Here is a 22,263-nt window from a genome sequence, read left to right as displayed (position 1 = left end):
GAAATGAAATGAAAAACCCCTTCAGACATGGTATACATCCTGTAAATTTCTCTCCTTCTATGGATTTACTACAGCAATGATCATTTGTGCTGTCCATTTAGTACCTAAGCTGCTTGGAGTTATTACTTAACTTTGAAATGTGCTTAGGTGGCAATGTGGATAGAAGGCTAGACTTGAAATCAAAAGACCAGAATTCAAATCTGACATTATGTAAGCCTAATCAAGTCACTTAACGTCTCAGCCTCAGTTTTCTCATCTGCAAAATGGAAATTATAATAGCACCTGCTTCACAGGGCAGCAGGCTATAAATGCTAGTTTTTATTACTATTCTTATTTCAGTATGCTCTAGAAGCAGGGATATCCTCTGCATCCCTGACAATGCTGTACACCTTGTAGCTGAATAAATGAATTGAGGGCTACTGACCAGAGGCTACTGACCTCTTCCTGAAATCCAATTACAGGAAAATAACTAGAGACATTAGCCCAACTCTCTCTCTTGTGCTGAGGCCCCCAAAATAAAAAACAGCAAATTCTCTAGCAGGTACTAATCAGGGAAGCAACCTTGGTTTCTGTCCTCGAAGGAGGTCCACAAAGGATGCTCTCCTCCATGCTCCCCAAGTCCTACAAATCCTATCTGTGTCTAGAGCCTTTACATTCCAGAGGACTGAGTCCTTTTTGTAAAACAATAGAGACTGCACTGCAACATCTTCATGTAACCTGGAATGCCTGACATTCTATTTCCAAGGAAAGGTTAGAATTCCATGTGGCCTCCTCTTCTGAATTTGGGTTCAGAGATCATGTTGCTTTAGCCCCCCAAATCAAATAAAGATAAGCCACTTATCCTAATGATAATAAATATACATAGAACCTGTTAGAGTTTATTTTTTTTTTAATTTTTATTTTTTAGTGAGGCAATTGGGGTTAAGTGACTTGCCCAGGGTCACATAGCTAGTAAGTGTTAAGTGTCTGAGGCCGGATTTGAACCCAGGTACTCCCGACTCCAGGGCCGGTGCTCTATCCACTGCTCCACCTAGCTGCCCCACCTGTTAGAGTTTATAAGGCACCTTCATCACAATGATTCCTATGAGGCTGGCAATAAAAATGAGACCCATTTTATAAATGAAGACCCTAAGACACAAAGAGGCTAAATAAATGCTGGATGCAAAAGTTAAGCCAGAGTCTACTGCCCTTCTCTGCGGCATATTACCTTTATTTCTTGGTGACTTCTACATCACATCTACTGTGCAGAATAGGGTCTCTTATACTAGAAGATACCATGTCGTCAGAAGCTGTCCAAACAATCAATAACCTTACAGTTTAGGGATATGCTTTTTTTTTAAAAGACCCTGATGTTTTCTACTTTATCTACTGATGTCCCTTTCTTTGTGTGCCAAGTATAAATCCTTCTCTCCTTTTAAAGACTCAGTTTGAATGTCATAAAGCTTCTCTTGGAAGACCTCCCTAAAGGCATTTAGCCAGTTAGCTACTATTGCTCTCTTTTTTCTTCAAACTACTCCACACTTGTTTACTGAAGCATATATCATGGCCCTCAATTATAACATAAACTCATTCTCATTCATTCTCTTTATCTCTCACATTTTGTTTTGTTAATCCAACAGCATAGCTTTTATTTATTATGTGTCTGTGCATGTATGTATATATATGTATGTACAATCACATTAAATATATTTCTGTATAAGTCATGGTATGAAAGAAGAATCAGAGCAAAAAGTAAAACTTCAAATAAGAAAAACAACAACAAAAAAAATAGAAATAGTATGGTTCAATCTGCATCTAGATTCCATAATTCTTTTTTTTTCTGGATTTGGAGGGCATTTTCCATCATGAATCCTTTGGAACTATCTTGGACCACTGCACTGCTGAGAAGAGTCAAGTCTATCACAGTTGATCAACACACAATGTTGTTGATACTGTGTACAATGTTCTCCTGGTTCTGCTCATCTTAGTCAGCATCACCTCATGTAAGTCCTTGCAGGTTTCTCAGCAATCTGCCTTCTCATTATTTCTTACAGCACAATAGTATTCCATTACATTCATATACCACAACTTGTTCAGCCATTCCCCAATTGATGGGCATCTTCTCAATTTCCAATTCCTTGCCACCACAAAAAGAGCAGCTATAAATATTTTTGTACATGTGGGTCCTTTTCCCTTTTTTATGATCTCTTTGGGAAAAAGACCTAATAGTAGTATTGCTGGGTCAAAGGGTATGCCCAGCTTTATACCCCTTTGGGCATAGTTCCAAATTGCTCTCCAGAATGGTTGGATCAGTTCACAGCTCCACCAACAATGCATTAGTGTTCCAATTTTCCCACAGCTCCTCCAACATTTATTATTTTCCTTTTTTGTCATATTAGTCAATCTGATAGGTGTCAGGTGGTACCTCAGAGTTGTTTTAATTTGTATTTCTCTAATCAGTAGTGATTTAGAGCATTTTTTCATATGGCAATAGATAGCTTTGATTTCTTCATCAGAAAACAGCCTGTTCACATCCTTTGACCATTTCTCAATTGAGGAATGACTTGGATTCTTATAAATTTGATTTAGTTCCCAACATATTTTAGAAATGAGGCCTTTATCAGAAATACTGGCTATACAAATTATTCCCCAGCTTTCTGTCTCCCTTCTAATTTTGGATGCATTGCTTCTGTTTGTACAAAATCTTTTTAATTTAATGTAATCAAAATCATCCATTTTGCATTTCATAATATTCTCTTATCTCTAGTTTAGTCATAAACCGTTCTCCTTTTGGTAAGTCTGAGAGGTAAACCATTCCTTCCTCTCCTAATTTACCTAGGGTATCACCTTTTATGTCTAAATCATGTACCCATTTTGACCTTATTTTATATAAAGTGTAAGATGTTAGTCTATGCCTAATTTGTGCCATACTATCTTTCAGTTTTCCCAGTAGTTTTTGTCAAATACTGAGTTCCTATCCTAGAAGCTGGAGTCTTTGGATTTATCGAACAGTATATTACTAAAGTAATTTACTACTGTGTCTCCTGTGCCTAGCCTATTTCATTGATCCTCCACTCTATTTCTTAGCCAGTACCAAATAGTTTTGATGACTGCCGCTTTATAGTAAAGCTTCAGATTTGGTACAGCTAGCCAACCTTCCTGTGCATTTTTTTTTTCATTAGTTCCCTTGATATTCTTGACTTTTTGTTTTTCCAGATGAATTTTGTTATTACTTTTTCCTAGCTCTATAAAATAATTTTTAGGTAGTCTGATTGGTGTGGCACTGAATAAGTAAATTAATTTAGGTAGAATTGTCATTTTTATATTAGCTCGGCCTATCCATGAGCAACTGACATTTTTCCAATTATTTAGATCTGATTTGTTTTATGTGAAAAGTGTTTTGTAACTATGTTCATAGAGTTCCTAGGTTTGTCTTGGCAAGTAGACTCCCAAGTATATTATATTGTCTACCATTACTTTAAATGGAATTTCTCTTTCTATCTCCTGCTGGATTTTGTTGGTCATGTATAGAAATGCTGATGATTTATGTGGATTTATTTTATATCCTGCAGCTTTGCTAAAGTTGTTAATTGTTTCAAGTAATTTTTTAGTTGATTGTCTAGGATTCTCTAAGTATACCATCATATCTGCAAAGAGAGATAGTTTTGTTTCCTCCTTGCCTATTCTAATTCCTTTAATTCCTTTTTTTTCTCTTATTGCTAAACCTAACATTTCTAGTACAATAATAATAGAGGTGATAATAGACATCCCTGTTTCACCTCTGATCTTACTGGGAAGGCCTCTAACTTATCTCAATTACATATTTGCTGATGGTTTTAGGTGGATACTGCTTACTATTTTAAGGAAAGCTCCACCTATTCCTATGCTCTCTGGTGTTTTTATTAGGAATGGGTGCTGTATTTTGTCAAAAGCTTTCTCTGCATCTATTGAGTTAATCATATGATTTTGGTTAGTTTTCTTATTGATGTGGTTGATTATGTTGACAGTTTTCCTAATGTTGCACCAGCCCTGCATTCCTGGTATAAATCACACCTAGTCATAGTGTATTACCCTGATGATCACTTGATGTAATCTCCTTGCTAATATCTTATTTAAGATATTTGCATCGATATTCATTAGGGAAATTGGTCTATAATTTTTTTTCTCTGTCTTGGCTCTGCCTGGTTTAGGTATCAACACCATATTTATATCATAAAAGGAATCTGGTAGAACTCCTTCTTCACCTATTTTCCCAAATAATTTGTATAATATTGGGATTAATTTTTATTTAAATGTTTGGTAGAATTCACTTGTAAACCCACCTGGCCCTGGAGATTTTTTCTTAGGGAGTTCATTAATGGCTTGTTCAATTTCTTCTAATATGGGCTTATTTAAGGATTTTATTTCCTCTTCAGTTAACCTGGGCAATTTGTATTTTTGTAAATATTTATCCGTTTCATTTAGATTGTCAAATTTATTGGCATACAGTTGGGCAAAATAGTTCCTAATTATTATTTTAATTTCTACTTCATTGGTGGTAAAATCACCCCTTTCATTTTTGATACTGGTAATTTGGTTTTCTTTTTTCTTTTTTTAAATCAAATTAACCAAACCACAGCATAGCTTTTTTTTTTTTTTTTGATGAGGCAATGAGGGTTAAGTGACTTGCCTAGGGTCACACAGCTAGTAAGTGTCAAGTGTTTGAGGTCACATTTGAACTCAGGTCCTCCTGAATCCAGGGCAGGTACTTTATCCACTGTGCCATACAGCATAGCTTTTAAAGAACTAGCCTCAAAACCAGGAAGCCCTTGGGCAAGGCAAGCCATTTAACCTCTTAGTGCCCTAAGATAAAGGTGCCAGCCAAAAGGGGCTGCCTTTGTTTGTTTAGTAAATAATCACTTTTAAGGTACTTGAAAACTTTATTCTCTAAGAGGCATAATCCCCTTTCAGTCCTATCTACACTATTAAATTGCCTAGCAAACCCCTTCTTCACAGCTAATGATAATAGCAGTCATAACTCCCATCAAAAAGATTGCTAATTCCAAATAAATAAGTACTGAATTAATGAGGTTTTACAATAAAGAAAAACTTTCCATAGAATGTCAGTATACTTTGAAAACATCTTCCTAAAGGGGGGAAACACAGGATTATAAACGTCTCTTAAGCAGTACTAAAATCAAGTCTTTAAAAAAGTTATAGATACCTTATTTATGAGGTGTTCAGTAACAACTTCCCTTAGTCCAGTGTAGAGCTTTTCTCCATGTTTATGCAAAACCATAGTATATGCATTTCTATACAGCTCCTCAAAACTAAGACCACTGTTATTCTTACGCTGGATCTCTTGGATTGCATTTTTCAGAAGATCCCAAATGCTGTTTACATATTTCTCATCCATGGTCATCTGTAATATTCAAAAGAGAAAAGAAAGAGAAAAGGAATTAGCTTCATCTGAACTGTAGTCACAGTATTGTGAAATAATTTCTTATAGAAGTAGATAAAAAATGACTAGTTAAGAATCAACCAATAAACACTTATTAAGCACCTAGTATGTGCCAGGGGGTGATAGGGTCTTCAGGGAGTATTAGCACCTCTGGTGTGTGGCTTGATGAGCACTTTTCAGGTTTGCTCACCCACCTCTGATAGCCATCTAATTTACCCACTGTCACCTGTGGCTCCAAGCAGCTTTAGCATGCTGGCCACACCCACATAAACTGTCAATTGATGGGCTTCAAACCTGCCCTCAAGGAGCTTACAACCTAACTGGGGGGTAGAAGGAAATGAGACAAGGACATCAGGCAGACCACACACACACACACACACACACACACACACCCCTATACAGGGTAAATATGAAATAACAGAGGGAAGGCACTGGAATTCAGAAGAGCTGGAGGATTCACATAGAAGGTGGGATTTTATCTGGGACTTAAAGGAAGCCAGGGAAATCAGTAGTAGGAATGGAGGAAGGAAAATGTTCTAGGTAAGGGAGATAGCCAGAGACAATGCCTGGAGCCAGTAGATGGAGTATCTGGTTTGTGGAACAGTTAAGAAGCCAGAGTTGGAGGAGTGAAGTCTGTGGCTGGGAGTAAGATGTAAAGAAGACTGGAAAATAGGAGGAAGCTAGTTTATGGCAGCTAGGTGGCCTAGTGGGTAGAGAACCTGGTCTGAATTCAGGAAGAACTGAGTTCATATCTTGCCTCTGATACTAGCTGTGTGACCTTGGATAAGGCACTTAATCCCTGTTTAGCTCAGTTTCCTCATCTGTAAAGAGGAGATAATAATTGCATATATCTCCCACAGGTGGTGTAAGGATCAAATAATTGTAAAGCACTTAGCACAGTGCTTGGCACTATAAATGATTAGCTAATATTATTATTATTATTATTATTTTTTGCAGGACAATAAGGGTTAAGTGACTTGCCCAGGATCACACAGCTAGTAAGTGTCATGTGTCTGAGGCCGGATTTGAACTCAGGTCCTCCTGAATCCAGGGCTGGTTCTCTATCCACTGCACCACCTAGCTGCCCCTAATGATTAGCTATTATTAAGTTATAAAAGGCTGTGAATGTCAATTTATCAATCAATAATCATTTATTTATTAAGTGCTTTCTAAAATAACATTCTGTATTTGATCTGAAGGCAAGAAGGAGCTACTGGTTTATTGGGGAGGGGTGGGGGAAAGTGTAATCAGATGTGCACTTTAGTGGATGAATGGAGGATGGATTGGAGTAGGGGAGGCTTGAGGCAGAAAGACTGCCCCCCACCCAGGCTTTTGCAATAATTAGGGTGTGAGGTGATGAGGGCCTGCACTAGAGGGATGGCAGTGTCAGAAGGAGAGAGAGAAAGGGGCTTATTTGAGAGATGTTGCAAAAGTGAAACCAACAGGCATGGGTAATGTAACTATTTCAAATTCTGATTCTCAATTTAAATGAATTATGAAATTTTATAAAGTTTTCCTTTTCCTTTTGCATTTTTAGAGAATTAAATTTAAATAAACTTGCTAGAGGTATTATAAAAGTGTCTGTTCTTTATTCTTTGGGTTTTTGTTGTTGTTTTTTAGTGAGGCAATTGGGGTTAAGTGACTTGCCCAGGGTCACACAGCTAGTGTTAAGTGTCTGAGGCCGGATTGAACTCAGGTACTCCTGACTCCAGGGCCAGTGCTTTATCCACTGTACCATCTAGCTGCCCCTATTCCTTGGTTCTTAATCTTCTCTTACCTAGATAACATGCCTTTCCTTCTTAATTTTAAAGAAATCGAAGTCTAATACTGCAAACGACAATAGAATATCATCTGGTCAAATCATTTTAGTATGGCCAATATAGACTTAGTAATCTTTCATAGCGTCCTGAGTGCTATTCAAGAAGGTACTTTAGCAAAAGAACTTTATATCTATAACAAATCTAATATTATTTGGGGGAGGAGGGGAGGCAATAGGGGTTAAGTAACTTGCCAAAGGTCATACAGCTAGTGTCTGAGGCTGAATTTGAACTCAGGTCCTTCTGACTTCAGAGCCAGTGCTCTATCCACTGCACTACCTAATTGCTCCCACAAATCTAAATTTAAACCTTATCTCAACCATAAATATTGTAATCAAGTGAATCTGAAAAGAACTCACACAAAGAAGCATCTACAAGGTCTAAGAGACATCCTTTGCTGATACTTCATCTTCCTTAATCATGGGGTGTCTCCCAAAGGCAGTTCTTGGCTCTCTCTCTACAGTGATATCACCTACTCACATGGTTTCAATTATCACCTCTGGAGATGATTCTCAAATATTACACATATATGTATGTAGACACAAACACACACACACTCACACACTTTATCTTTTCTGAGATACAGCTCTGAAGAACATCACTTGCTCTCAAGGACTTATCTCTAGGATTTCAAACTACTAATTCCTGAATATCACTATGTCTGACCCTCAAAAAAAAAAAAAAAGCCCTCCAAGGATAGTTTAGCTGTTCTGTAAAGAAGTCTCAACAAATTTATCCTTATATTATTATTTATTTATTTATTTTTGTTTTGTTTTGTTTTGTAGGTCAATGAGGGTTGTGACTTGGCCAGGGTCACACAGCTAGTGTCAAGTGTCTGAGATCGAATTTGAACTCAGGTCCTCCTGAATCCAGGGCTAGCACTTTATCCACTGCGCCACCTAGCTGCCTCCCTTATATTATTATGAATTCTGCTTTCAGCCAGGTGGCGCAGTGGATAAAGCATTGGCCCTGGATTCAGGAGGACCCTAGTTCAAATCCAGCCTCAGACACTTGACACTAGCTTTGTGAGCCTGGGCAAGTCACTTAACCCCCATTGTCCTGCCCCCCCCAAAAAAGTTTTATTGATGCCTTGTACTTTTTACATTACAGTTATTTTCTGATAGCAACTCTCCCTTCAACAGTACTCTCTCTTGGCTCAAAGAAAAAAGATGAGCAAAACCAACTTATACACTCACCACATTTGACAGAACTTCAATTTCTAATCTCTGGAACCAATAGTTGTCAATTGCCTTTAATCTGAGATCAGCTGCCTTTTAATATTTTCATAGTCATTATATATACTATGGCAAGTCAAAACTTGTCTCTTCAATTTTTATGTATCACAAATTCTTTTAATCATATCCCAATAGATGGACATTTATTTATCTATTGCTTTCCAATAGTTATCGCCCAAAATGTAATTTTTACTATCTAAAAACACCTCAAATATCAGTATTATTCAGAAAATCAGTTAGAATTTTAACTGAGCCTTTACACATATTGCTTGCTCTTTTATAACCTCAATATATAGGCACTACACCTTATGATTTACAATGTAAGTAACTAGCAATATAGAATTATGCAAATAAAGTGATTGAAAAGGCCACAACCTCTGAACACTACCAGGAATAAGGAGGTAACTGGCAATCCTTCCCCCTAAAAGTCCACATAGCCAAAATATTTATAGTGGTATTTTTTTGGTGGGTAACTATGAATTGCAAATAAAGTAGAAGTCCATCCATTAGGGGCTGGCTAGAGAAATTATAGTACATGAATGCAATGAATATTACTGAGCTATAAGAAACAATGAGCATGATGAATACAAATAACTGTGGAAAGCCTTGAATGAAAGGGAGCAAAGGAAGGAAGCAGACAAAGCCTGGAAAGTGATATGTACACAAAGTAAATGAAAAGAACCACCACAAAATAAAATAAAACTAAAATGTAGCAAAACTACAAATGATAACCTTTGTCCCACAAAAGGGGAATGATAAGATACTTCCCCTACTTCTTTCTGGGAGTAAGGGTCCCACAGCTGTAGGACACTACAAAAGGTTGAGAAACAAGGAAATCTTTGGGGATCTTTGCAATCTGGATTCTAAACCCAATCAGTCAACTGAAACTGCTCTCTTCAAAGTTAGCAATGCTCTCTTCATTACCAGATCTGATAGCCTTCTCTCAGTTCTCATCCTAACTGACTTTCCATTCATTTAACAACATCAACAAACTTGATTTTCTCTCCTTTCTGCTTTTCTGACACTAGTCTCTCCGGGTTCTCCTCCTTCCTGACCATCTGACAACTCCTAAATCTCCTTTGCTGGTTAATCATCCAAATTATACCACCTACCTAGAGATGCTTCCTATGACTCTGCCTTTGGTCCTCTTCTCTCTATATACTCTCTGGGACCTCAGAAGTTCCGATGGATTTAATTATCACATATTTGAAGGTGGCTCAAATACTTATCTGTCACCTTCAGAAATAACTGCCTCTTAGAAATTCAAAATGTCTAATACAGAAATCTTTTCTGCCAAACACATCCCTCACTATTCCAAACTTCCTTATTTTGGTGAAAGGCACCATTCTTTCAGTCTCCTAGGTTTGTGACTTCAGCATCTTTTTCCTCATTTCTTCAAACGGCATATACAGTCAGATCCTGTCTTGCCATTTTTACCTGCATAACATTCATAACATTTCTTTCTTTCTTTCTTTTTTTGGCGGGGCAATGGGGGTTAAGTGACTTGCCCAGGGTCACACAGCTAGTAAGTGTCAAGTGTCTGAGGCCGGATTTGAACTCAGGCACTCCTGAATCCAGGGCCGGTGCTTTATCCATTGTGCTATCTAGCCGCCCCCTACCTGGATAACATTTCTTTCATCAAACCCTCTCTCATACTTTTCATGCTTTCTTATCTAAATTAATGCAAAAGCCTATTAATTGGTATGCCTGACTAAAGTCTCTTCTATCTCCAGTTTCTACCTCTGTCTCCAGTTCCAGTTCATATATGCTACCTGTGTAATTTTCCTTAAATGCAAAAATAATTGTTACTTTCTTAACTCAATTAATGCAGTGGTTTCTATTGTCTATAGGACCTAGTCAGTCAACACACATTTTATTAAGACCTACTATGTGACAGACAATGTGCTAAGCACCAGGGACACTAATTAAGGCAACAGTTAGTACTTGCTCTCAAGGAGCTTAGTCTAATGGGGGAGACAACATTACATACAAACAGGTCATATACAGAGAAAACTTGGAGATAATCAACAGAGAGAAGGCACTAGAATTAAGAGTGTGAGATTCAAAAAAGAGCAATCAGGAAAGGCTTCTTGTAGCTGGGATCTGAAGAAATCCAGGAGGTGGAAATGAGAAGGGGGCAGTGTTAGAAGACAAGAAAAGGGGTGGGGGTGGGGTGGGGGGGAGAAGAGAAACAAGTTGTGAGAGGCTTTGAAAACCAAACAGGATTTTGATCCTGGAGGTGACAAGGAACCACTGGAGTCTATTGAGGGGGAGGAGGGAAGAAGAGTGGCATGGCCATACCTTTACTTTAGGAAGATAATTTTGACAGCTGGATGCAGGACAGACAGGAATCAGGAGAAACCTATGTTGGTAAGACTCTGGTTGCTGGGAAATGACACACCAACTTTGAGAGAAGTGATTCTTCAGTCTTCAAAATAAGTTTAAAGAGAAAAAGCAGGAAAAAAATTGGGACACATTCTAGATCCAAGAACAACAGGTTTCACAGAGTTCAGAAGATTAGACTATATTTCTACGGTTAAGTTAAATTAAACCCAAGAAGAAAAGGAAGCTCAAGAAAATTCTAAGGAAACAAAGGGAAAAAATTCTGATTGAGATAAAGGAGAAATTGTCTAAAGAGACCAATGTAGATGCATAGAGAACTTGTCAATGAACTTAGATCTTAAAAAGATATTACAGGCAGCTAGGTGGCACAGTGGATAAAGCACCGGCCATGGATTCAGGAGGACCTGAGTTCAAATCCAACCTCAGACACATGACACTTACTAGCTGTGTGACCCTGGGCAAGTCACTTAACCCTCATTGCCCACCCACCCCCAAAAAAGATATTACAAAATAAATAAGCAGGTACAGGTAATCAATTAAAAATATGGCAGGGTATAATGAGAATAGAATAAGAAGTGCTAAGTTAATCAAGAAGCATTTTAAGTATCTACTACTCTATATCAGGAACTATACTAGAGTGTTGAGGAAAAAAAATAAAATAAAAAGTCCCTGACTTCAAGCAGCTTATTGGAATATCATAATGAGCTGAGGCTGGTAAGAAAAGCAATGGGCAACAGAAGGGGGGGGGGATATTAAGTAGCTATATTATAGGGAAAAAAGACGGCTTGGACTGTTCTCTGACAACAGAGAGAAGGCAGTCTTGCTCAATTCCTATTTTGTTTCTGTTTTCTCTGCCATGTTTGGGTTGGTAAAAACAGAAAAAAAATACAGCAAACAGAGAATCGATATATAATTAATGAGATGGTTAGACCACCTATATACCTTTAAGTTCAAGTTCCCTAGCCCAGATGAACTATATCTCTGGTATTAGAAGAACTGGTCATGCATCTAATTGCTGAGCAAAAAGTAAGTGATCTGCAAAAGATGACAGAACCAAAATACTTGTGGCAGCATTTTTTATTGTAGCAATGAATGAACAAATAATAGCATATTTGATAAATGTTTGAAATATTATTGTATTATAAGCAAAGACAGATGAGGAATTCAGAGAATTATGAGAAGACATAGAAAATACTATCAGCAAGATTAGGAGAACCAAGAGAACACTGGTGATTAGGTTAATGTAATTAAAAACAACCCCCAGAAGTAATCTAATTCCAGTTAATTATTCTGACCAATCTAGGTCCCAGGAAACATCTTCCTTTTGTCAAGATGGAAGATTCATTTACATTTTTTCATAGAATTTCCAGACTGGTATATCAGAGGAACGATACTGATATTGTTCACCTAGATTATAGAAAGGCTTCTGAAAGTTTCTCAAGATATTCTAGTTGAAAAGGTAGAATGATGTAAGCAAGAAAGTTATAAGGGAGATTCAGAACTGGTAGAATGGCAAAACCCAAAGAGTAAAATGATTCACTGCTAGAATGAAGAGGTGAAATGTCACAAGGACTGATGCTTGGCCCTATGCTGTTTAACCTTATCAATGACTCTGAAAGAGGTATAGATGACATGCTTTTCTGAATGGTACAGCAGGGATATCTAACATACCAGATGATAGGATTCAAAAAGTAAAACTATGTCTCCACAGGTAAAGAACATACAGAGAAGAGCTGAATAGGACAAAAATTGATAGAGAAAAATTTAATAAGTGCCATATTTAGTCTCAAAAAAAACCTACTTCACATGTAGACAATGAGAGGCATGATTAGATAATAGTCCATCCAAAAACCAAACCAAAACAAAAAAACAAAAACCACCTAGCCTGGGAGTTCTAGTGAAATGCAAGCTCAATATAAGTAAAAGATGTGAAATGGTAACCAAGAGAGCTAATTAATGCAATTCTTAGGTTTCATTAAAGGGTATGATGTCCAAACTTAGAGAGTTAGAGTTCTGCTGTAATCTTCCCTGGTCAGGCCGCAGCTCCAGTACTGTATTCTACTGTTGTTGTTGTTTTACTTTAAGCTAGAGAGGGGATTCAGTAGAGCAAATAGAAAGGTGAATGATTCTTACTTTATGCCATATGAAGATCAGTTAAAGGATGTTTGAAAAAAAAGACTTGAAAGAATATGGTACTTATCTTCAAATATTTGAAGGGCTATAAATTGAAAGGCAAATTAAACTTTTTAGAGGAGCCACAGAAGGTAGAATAAGGAGGGAGAGGTAGACAGAAGTTTCAAAGGGTCAAATTTAGACTTGATTTAAGGAAAATATTGTTAAGGGCTAAAATTCTAGCTAAACTGTCTAAAATATCTAATGAGTGGTCGCCAATAAATTATAAGCTTTAGCAAGAGTTAGACTTTTAAGCATTTATTAAGGAGAATAAGAATTTGGTAAAGAGAGAGAAAGGCCTAGATTCCTATCTATTAAAGGGAGAGCACATTTCTAGCTCCACTCTCCACCAGAGTCCAAAGGAAAGAGAACGACACTGAGCACCAGTGTCTTCCTTCCTCCTTCCACTAGCCCGCGTCAGTGACGCCAAAGAAAAGACTCCTGGTCTTGCCCTCAAAGACCTTTGCTTCATGGGTGGAACTCTTCTACACTAAGTCTCCAGCACGTGGCGTCATTCCAATCGTTACAATCTTAAGAAATTAGAGCTATCTAAATTGGGATGCCTGCTTTAGAAAAATAGTAAGTTCCCCGAATGGGAAGTTGTCGAGCAAAGGCTGGATAATAAAACTGTTGGTTATGGTATAAAGGGTATCTTTGTTCAAGTATGAGTTTCAGTTAGATGTCTTTTCAGTTTCCTTTCAGCAGATAATTCTTTTTTGGGGGGGGAGGGGTGGTGGAAATCCAATTTTGGAAAATTATAATGACTTTTGAAATTAGACAATTTTATGGTCAAAAAATTAAAATATACCTATTTTTACTGTTCAAAAATCTAATAACAAATGAATGACAAGTGATAACATTTGCATATGACTCAATCATTAGATGTTTTACAGTTGTCTTATTTTAGTGGTTACTTTATCAGAATTTCAAAGGACATCAGAGGTTAAGACCATGCATTGACTGAACTCTGAAAAACCAGCATTCCACATTCTATTTAGAATTTCAGAGCCAGTCAATTTTATAAGTTTCTAATAACAATAAAGATTTACATTTATATAGTGTTTCAAGTTTTACAAAATACTTCCCATAAAACAATCATATGAAATATGTAGAACAATTCTGGAGATTAAAATTGAGACTAAGAAATTAAGTAACACACCCAAGATCACAAAGCTATTCTGTATCAAAGATGAGATTCAATTCCAGCTTTTCCTCAAAGGCCACTGCTTCTTCCACTGACCCAGGCTTCTTATTCTCTTCCTCTCTTCCTACTGTCAATATGTTATATTACTTTATCTCCCATAAATTTGGCTTCCCAATTCCCTGTTTCTTTGCCTTAGATGCAAGATGCATGCCCTATCTTAAAAAAAAAAAAAGTTTCAATGATGCTGAAAGGGTTTTGGGGGTTTTTTTTTGGTGAGGCAATTGGGGGTTAAGTGACTTGCCCAGGGTCACACAGCTAGTGTCAAGTGTCTGAGGCTGGATTTGAACTCAGGTCCTCCTGAATCCAGGGCCAGTTCTCTATCCACTGTGCCACCTAGCTGCCCCCAGTTTTTTATTAAAAAACAAAACAAAACCACACACCTCAATGATCCATAGGAACTCTAACCATATCCTTCTTGGAGACAAGGTAATACAGTTAAGGAACAAAACAAAATAAAAACAAACACATAAGCACTATCGGCCAATGTATGCCTCATTTCCTGCTTGCAGTGTGCCACCTATAAAAAGAAAAAAGGGGGCTTTGCTTCACCCTCTGAAGACTAGTCATTGAATTAAAAAGAACTGTATTTTAAAGTTCTTTACATTACTATGGACATCATGTAAAATGCTGTTTCTGCATACTTCATTCTTCAAGCAGTTCACATAAGTCTCAAATTTCTTTGTAATTCTTCACTTCCACCATTTTCAATCTTGCCATAATATTCCCTTATATTCACAATGTATTCAAGTCCTTTCTCCAAACAAGGGTATTCATTTTACTTCTAGTTTTACTACTATAAAATGTGTTGTTATAAATGTTGTATATTTCAAACTCTTCCCCTGTCTATGATGTCCTTGGGGTATATGCCTTGTAGTGATAATGATGGGTAAAAGAGTATGCAGTTTAGTTACTAGTCTAACATAACTCCAAACTGTCTTCCAGAATATCTGGACCAAGACCAATAATGTATTATTGTAGCTGTCCTAAGCCCCCTAACATTTATCATTTTTGTCACTTCTGCCAATCTGGTAACCAGGAGATTAAATTTCAGAGCTTTAATTTGCATGTCTGTTATGAATGATTTAGAACATCTCACTAAATGAGTGATTTAGAATAGCTTGTATTTCTTCTTTTGAATACTGCTTGTTAAAATTCTTTAACTACTTTATCTTTTGGGGAATGGCCTCTAACTCTTCCAGAACTCTAATTCCATTAATTCTATTCTCCAAACCCATTTCAATTTATTTTGTCTTTATTCTAAGTCTAGTTTTCCCCTGGGAAAACCACATTGCTCACAAACCACTGGAGGTCACTCTGTCTACTGCCCTATAGTCACAGGTAACAATAATTCTTATTCCGAATTTCAGCTTCCAGACGCTTTTTGCACCCCCATACTTCAGTAATCTTTTTTCTTTAGTCCATATATATTACCTAGTCACAATCGTCTACAGATCTCCAAGTTACACCCCTAGTTTCCTTAATAACTATTATCTATATTTCATCCTTTTCCTCTTGAATCCATCCTTTGTCATCATTCTCAGGGACTTCAATCTTCACTGGTATCCCTTCTACCAATATGAGCACCCATTACTCAACTGCAGCAATCTTCATTTCTATACCTTATTTCAACAACACCTGCTAAGTGACCCCTTATACTTATCTCATGGAACTACATATGCCGGTTCTAAGATCTTGAACTTAGAAATTCTATTTTCAAATCACCCAGTTGCAGTTCCTCACAATTATCTGTTGCTGTACTTCATTTGGGCTGTTTTCCCCAAGGTACATTTATGGTCTGTATATCCTCAGCTTTTATTCTCAGCATTATTCTAATGGAACTGCTTTCTCAAAGTTTACCCTATTAACTCTAGGATCAAATATAAACATCTTTGTTTCTCATTAAAGCCCTTCATAGCTTAGGTTTCAACCCACCTTTCTAGAACTGTTCTGTGTTACCCATCTAGCCCTTTTTGCCTTCCTCACACACAAGTAATCTATCTCCATACTTTGGCCAAGCATGCCAGAAGTCAGGAATTCACCCCCTCCACCCTCTACCCCACTGAACCCCTAGTTTCCTGCAAAGCTTAGCAAAAATAGCATCTCATGGTGGGGCTTCTCCTGATCCAGCTGATAGCACCAATACCCCCCCAAATTACCTTGAATTGATTTTGTATACATTTATTGTGTACATACTTTTATGTGTACACATAAGCTGTTTGAGTCAGGGACTGATACTTCACTCATTCTCACCATGCCCCTGGCCCCCACCCCTCCAATATTCCATCATTTGCTGAGTCCTGTTGAGTCTACTTTTGTAGCACCTTTCCTATATGCCCCTTCTCTCCTCTGATACTGTCACTGCTGTGGTACAAGACTCATCATCCCATGCCTGCACTCTTCTAAAGCCTGATCTCAAATCTCTTCCCCCTCCAGATGAGGTCTGAAGAGCGGAGAGGACAGTGAGGCTATCACTTCCCAATTCCTGTCACCTGTGTACCTGTACTCTCAACATGGCCCAAGATCACATAAAGTTGCTTTGGGCTGCCACATCCAAGTCTTGATTCATGCTGAGCTGGTGGTCCACTTAAACCCCTAGATCTTTTTCAGAATAACTGCTGTCTACCCATTTCACTTCACTCTTATTTTTGTGAAATTGAATTTTTTTGTAACTACTGAGTTTAGTCATATTAGATTCAGCCCAATCCTCCTCCGGCCTGTCAAAGATCCTTTCAGAATATGTTGCTCACTGCATTAGCTATCCATTTTTGTTATTTTCAAATTGAATGAAGATGATGTCTATCCTTTTATCTAGATAACTGATAAAAATATTAAATACCATTTGAGACTGTTTAACCACAGATCCTTCTGTCCCATCCAATGGAGATCACTGAACTATTCACAACTACTCTAAGCCTAGCTATGCAAGGTCACCAAACTCTCTCTTCTCCAGAGCCATCTGGGCCCAATGGGAAGATATATATTAGGACGACTGGAGATGGACTAGGATGTTTAAAGCAACTCGGGTTAAGTGACTTGCACAGGGTCATAGCTAGGAAGTGTCAGAGTTGAGATTTGAATTCAAGTCCTCCTGACTCCAGGGCCAGCGCTTTATCCACTGCGCCACCTAGCTGCCCCTAATGTAATATAATGGAGGAAACAAGAAATATCCTACAGATATAACAATACAGAAAGACTCCGGTGCTTTTTTCAATTAAAAAAAAAAGTCTGGGCCAGTCTTATAGAGCTGAGGAAGGCAGAGTACCTGCCACTTAGTAAGTAATTAATAAATCTTGTTTACTTCATGTATCTTTGAATCCCAAGTGCCTAGAATAGTGTCTGGCACATAACAGACAAGTAATAAATCTTGTTAATTGACTAAACATCCTAATTGCTGAATCCTATGAATTTTTAAACATTCTCATCCTCCTTGTTCTCTGCTGACCACTGTTATTTGAATACTTTTAACTTGAGAGACAACACTCCCTACCTTTCTAACCATTCCCTCTCCATCTCCCTTTCTTCATTTGTTGGGTTTCTGTCTACCAGTGCTTTAAAGTTCAGATACTAATTCTTCTGAGATACTTTCAGAGATCCTACCCAATTGAATCTCTCCCATCCCTCAGACCTTACTTTGCTTACACTTTTATGAACCTGTGTACTGAGGAACTAGTCTTATTCTTTTTGTTTGTTTGTTTTGTTTATGCAGGGCAATGAGGGTTAAGTGATTTACCCAAGGTCACACAGCTATAAGTGTCAAGTGTCTGAGGCCGGATTTGAACTCAGGTCCTCCTGAATTCAGGGCTGTTGCTTTATCCACCGTGCCACCTAGCTGCCCCACTAGTCTTATTCTTAATTTTTTCTTGCACAGTAGGTATTTTAAGGAAGTGAAGAACTGAACTGAATTGCTATGGCATAAAGCAAACAAAGTTTCACAAATATAATTTCAGACTAATTTACACAATTGCACATGTATGACCTATATCTGACTGCTTACCCTCAGTGAGGTTGTAAGAAAGGGAGGCAGGGACATAATTTGGAACTCAAAACCTTAAATAAAAATGTTTATTAAAAATATAATTTCAGGGCGGCTAGGTGGCGCAGTGGATAGAGCACCGGCCCTGGAGTCAGGAGTACCTGAGTTCAAATCCGGTCTCAGACACTTAACACTTACTAGCTGTGTGACCCTGGGCAAGTCACTTAACCCCAATTGCCTCACTTAAAAAAAAATATATATATATATATATAATTTCAAATAACATTTTGAATATTGCATATAATTTTGTAAGCCAATGCAATCAGTTGTAAAGAATATAGATTCTTTCCTAGAATCAGTATGCCAACATAGTACTAGAAATCAAGTTTAACTTTTCATCAAAGCTTCTAAATGCCACATACTGAGCCACAGCAACAAATCTAAAAAATATAATTACTTATACCAGTGAACTTCTCAACTCACTGCTTGTTACTGATGACTCCAACCTTGAAATCTCTGGCCCTTAGCATACTTATGTGTCCTTGTAGGGCCTTTCCTCAAGCCTTCTCTATGACTGGAAAGTTCTCCCCTTTCTTTACCAGCTGAATTCCCATCCATTTTTCTGAGTCTCTCTCCAATGCCATTTATTCAAGGAAGTAAGTCTTCATTAATCTTCCTAAGACCAGGCATTTATTGTTTTCTAATTTTCTAATACACTTATAGTAAATATTGTGTATTTCAATTGTGCTTCCTCCCTCTACTGTACCCTAAAGACTCCTTGAGGGTAGAGCTGTCTCTTATTTAAATTTGGTTCTTATAAAAAATTACTTCCCAGAACTCTTCATACAGGGGCTCAGTAAACATAACATAACATAACATAGGAAAAAAACAAAATATTGTACAGCTATAGCAATACAGAAAGACAACAGGCTGTTTTCACTACAAAAAAAACCAGTCTGGGCCAGATTCTTACAGAGTTTAAAAAGACAAAGATAAGAAGTAACTAATAGGAAAAGGCTCATAATTTACCAGTATCCATGTGAATAAACTAGGAGGCAAAAGTTACCAGTGTTATGATTTTTCATCTGGAAAAAGGTATATTCAAAGAGTTGCCACATTTTGTGCCACATAAGACTCCATGCCAACGCTTTCTTGTGCATTAAATAGGTGTACTTCACTTTGCATAACATAAACTTGAAAAGTGTTTGGTTTATTTTTTTTAAACATTTGAAACATTTAAAATTCATTAGGGAAGATATTTAAAGGAACTACTATATGGTCGAACAACAAAGCTTTTTACAGTAATTTCCTAACTTTCTGTTGTGCAAATTCATATTTGTATGTAACGGAGTTCGTGAAAGTGGGATGCAGCTATTAAAAACAAAGGCAGACATAGGGGCAGCTAGGTGGCGCAGTGGATAGAGCACTGGCCCTGGAGTCAGGAGTACCTACCTGAGTTCGGATCCGGACTCAGACACTTAACACTTACTAGCTGTGTAACCCTGGGCAAGTCACTTAACCCCAATTGCCTCACACACACAAAAAAAGGCAGACAAAATGAGAAATCCCTGGCTTGCTTAACTTACTGGACTTATGAACATTCTCAGCATTCTAACAATACAAAAATAAAAACCACTGTTAAATAAATAGGTAATATCTCACATAAATTTCCAAATTTAAGAAATCACATTATGTCACAGACCAGTGGTGTCAAAATCAAATAGAAAAAAAGGGCCACTAAGCCATACATAAAGCATCTCTGTCCTTGCATACTGACTTAGTTTTCAAATATACTGTTAACTTTTTTTTCTTTTGTTAAATATTTCCCAAGTACATCTTAATCTGGTTCAGGCTGCACTGGGGTGTATTGCTGAATGTGCTGGCTGTGTTTGACACTTCTCACTTAAAACTACTCTAATAACCCAGTAACAATGCAGTTTTCTAAAATATTAATTACATTCTTATTATTTGTGGTGATCAGCACCACATTTCTTCTTTCCTCCCCAATGGTTAAGAAATTTACAAAATCAATTGCATGGCAAGCACTATTTTTAGGGATTCTTCTTCCTGACTAGATCAAGTGTTTCTATGAAATAAAATTTGAACCTACAGTGAAATGAAGCCTCAAGTTCAAATTCTTTTAGATAGCTACTTTTGCCAGGTTAACTCATAACTGGTATCAAATGGAACACTCCAGCATTGCTGGCCAGCATTGTTGGCAGAATAATCAATATGTTTTATAATAGCCTCACTCAATCACCTACTTTCAGAACACAATAATGAAACGCTGATGAAAGTTAAGGGATTAAACGAAATCATTCAACTCCTAGTCTCATCAACTACAGACATGCTTATAAATATTTAACTCAGAAAAACCTCACAGAATTGATGGTGCCTAAACCTAAATAATCTCAAACACTGAGAGCTATTATTAGATTGCATTAGAATAATTTTGCACAAGAGATTGAGTGTTCTGATTGTGATGTAATTTGAACAAAAATTATTATTAATAGTTCACTTTACATAGTTCTTTAGTTTGTAGTCTGCTTTCCTCAAAGCAACTTTAAGACCAGTATTTCCAGTCCCCCTTTTTAAAAAATGAGGGAAAAGAAATGTTAAATGGTCAGCCAATGCTCCCATAAGCTAGTAATATTTGTAAAGTGCTTAGCACGATGTAGTAGGTGCTTAATAAATGACTGCTCCCTCCCAGCCTAGTAAATGGCAGAACTAAGACACAAACCCAGACCTATTAAGTCCTGCATTTCTTTCTAATATACTATGCTGCCACATGGAACTGAGTCCCAGCATTCGGGCAGACAGCTATAAATGAGATTCATGTATCTTTAATCAAAAAGTCAAAGAAAAAATTAAAGTAAATCCACTGTGCAAGAACAAACTATAGTAGTCGCTAATTACTAGAAATGCATGTCGTTAAATTCACTAAGAATACTCTTTGAATCTAAGACAAGCCCCTCATTTTGATCTCCACAAAGTACACACCTTCTCAAGTGCCCATATTTTGTACCCCAAAGTCAAAATCAATTATGAAAAACTGCTCACACAATCTTTAGGAACCTCTGATTTTTCTTCTTTTTAATATTATTTGAACTACTCACAAAATGCACAACCAAAACAGATAAAAATCTGATTTTGCATACTATAAATGTACAGTACTTACACATTCTGATGATACTGCTCAAAGACTGAGTGAACTACACTGAAATGTAAATGAAAAGAATTTTATTCTTCATATCCACAGCATACAAAGGACAAGAAAGAAGTCTTTAGTCCCTTGTGAATAATTTGCTACAAGAAGAAATTTAGAAGGTGGTGGGTGGGGGAAAAGGGTGAGAATTTGAGATTCCAAGCAATTCAAAATGACAAAATCAGAAAAAAGCTACAGCAAATTAAAAAAGAAAAGTGACTGATGCTTAAATCCAAGTCCTAAACCTCAAATAAGTTGCTTTGGTAAAGAAGTCCAAAGAATGACAATATTTTGATTAGTGACAAAATTACAAATAACTTCCCTGGACAATCTTCTAAGTTTCTCACTAGACAATAAGTTCCTTAAAAGTAGGGGGTATCACACATACACGTAGTAGGCAGTCAAATATTTGTTAAAAAGAATGAAATGCAGTGTTGTAGAGACTTCTGGGACAAGTCTAATTAACATACCACTAAATCTTCACCCCTTTCCCCCTTTTAATCCAGCAAATATAGTCATATCCATCTAAAACATTGCTACATACCTTAAAAGGTTTCATAGAGAATGTATTTCACTCCGAAGGACAGATAAAAACCTTACCCAAGCCTATTTATTGGCTTATAACTCTATGTAGAGCTAAATCTGTGGCTTTACCAATTCTTGTTATCTCATTTCCCCTGGCAACTTTCCACTTATGTTGAAATGCAGGTGGAAGGGTAAAAGGAGAAGAGAAGAAAGGGAGTTTGCCACTAAAAGTGAAATCTAATATATACAGAGTAAAATATATAATAAAGAAACAGGGAATTCAGTGGAAGGCTAAGTTAAGCCGAACAAGTCAATAGTTCCTGAGGATATCAAAGAACAACAAAACTGATGTTCATGATGATCTATCTTA

At 37.1% G+C, this 22,263-nt stretch overlaps 1 protein-coding gene across 1 annotated transcript in view; it reads right to left on the bottom strand.

Annotated features, from left to right (window-relative positions):
- The window catches only part of CUL3 (cullin 3), a 102,253-nt gene that overhangs the window by 65,572 nt on the left and 14,418 nt on the right, over positions 1-22,263 (bottom strand). Inside the window, 1 exon segment of the mRNA XM_043993344.1 lies at positions 5,183-5,380. Coding sequence (XP_043849279.1) covers positions 5,183-5,380 — 198 coding nt within the window.

Source organism: Dromiciops gliroides, chromosome 3 (assembly GCF_019393635.1).
Source record: "Dromiciops gliroides isolate mDroGli1 chromosome 3, mDroGli1.pri, whole genome shotgun sequence".
Lineage (NCBI taxonomy): Eukaryota > Metazoa > Chordata > Mammalia > Microbiotheria > Microbiotheriidae > Dromiciops > Dromiciops gliroides.
This window is presented reverse-complemented; position numbering and strand designations above follow the sequence as displayed.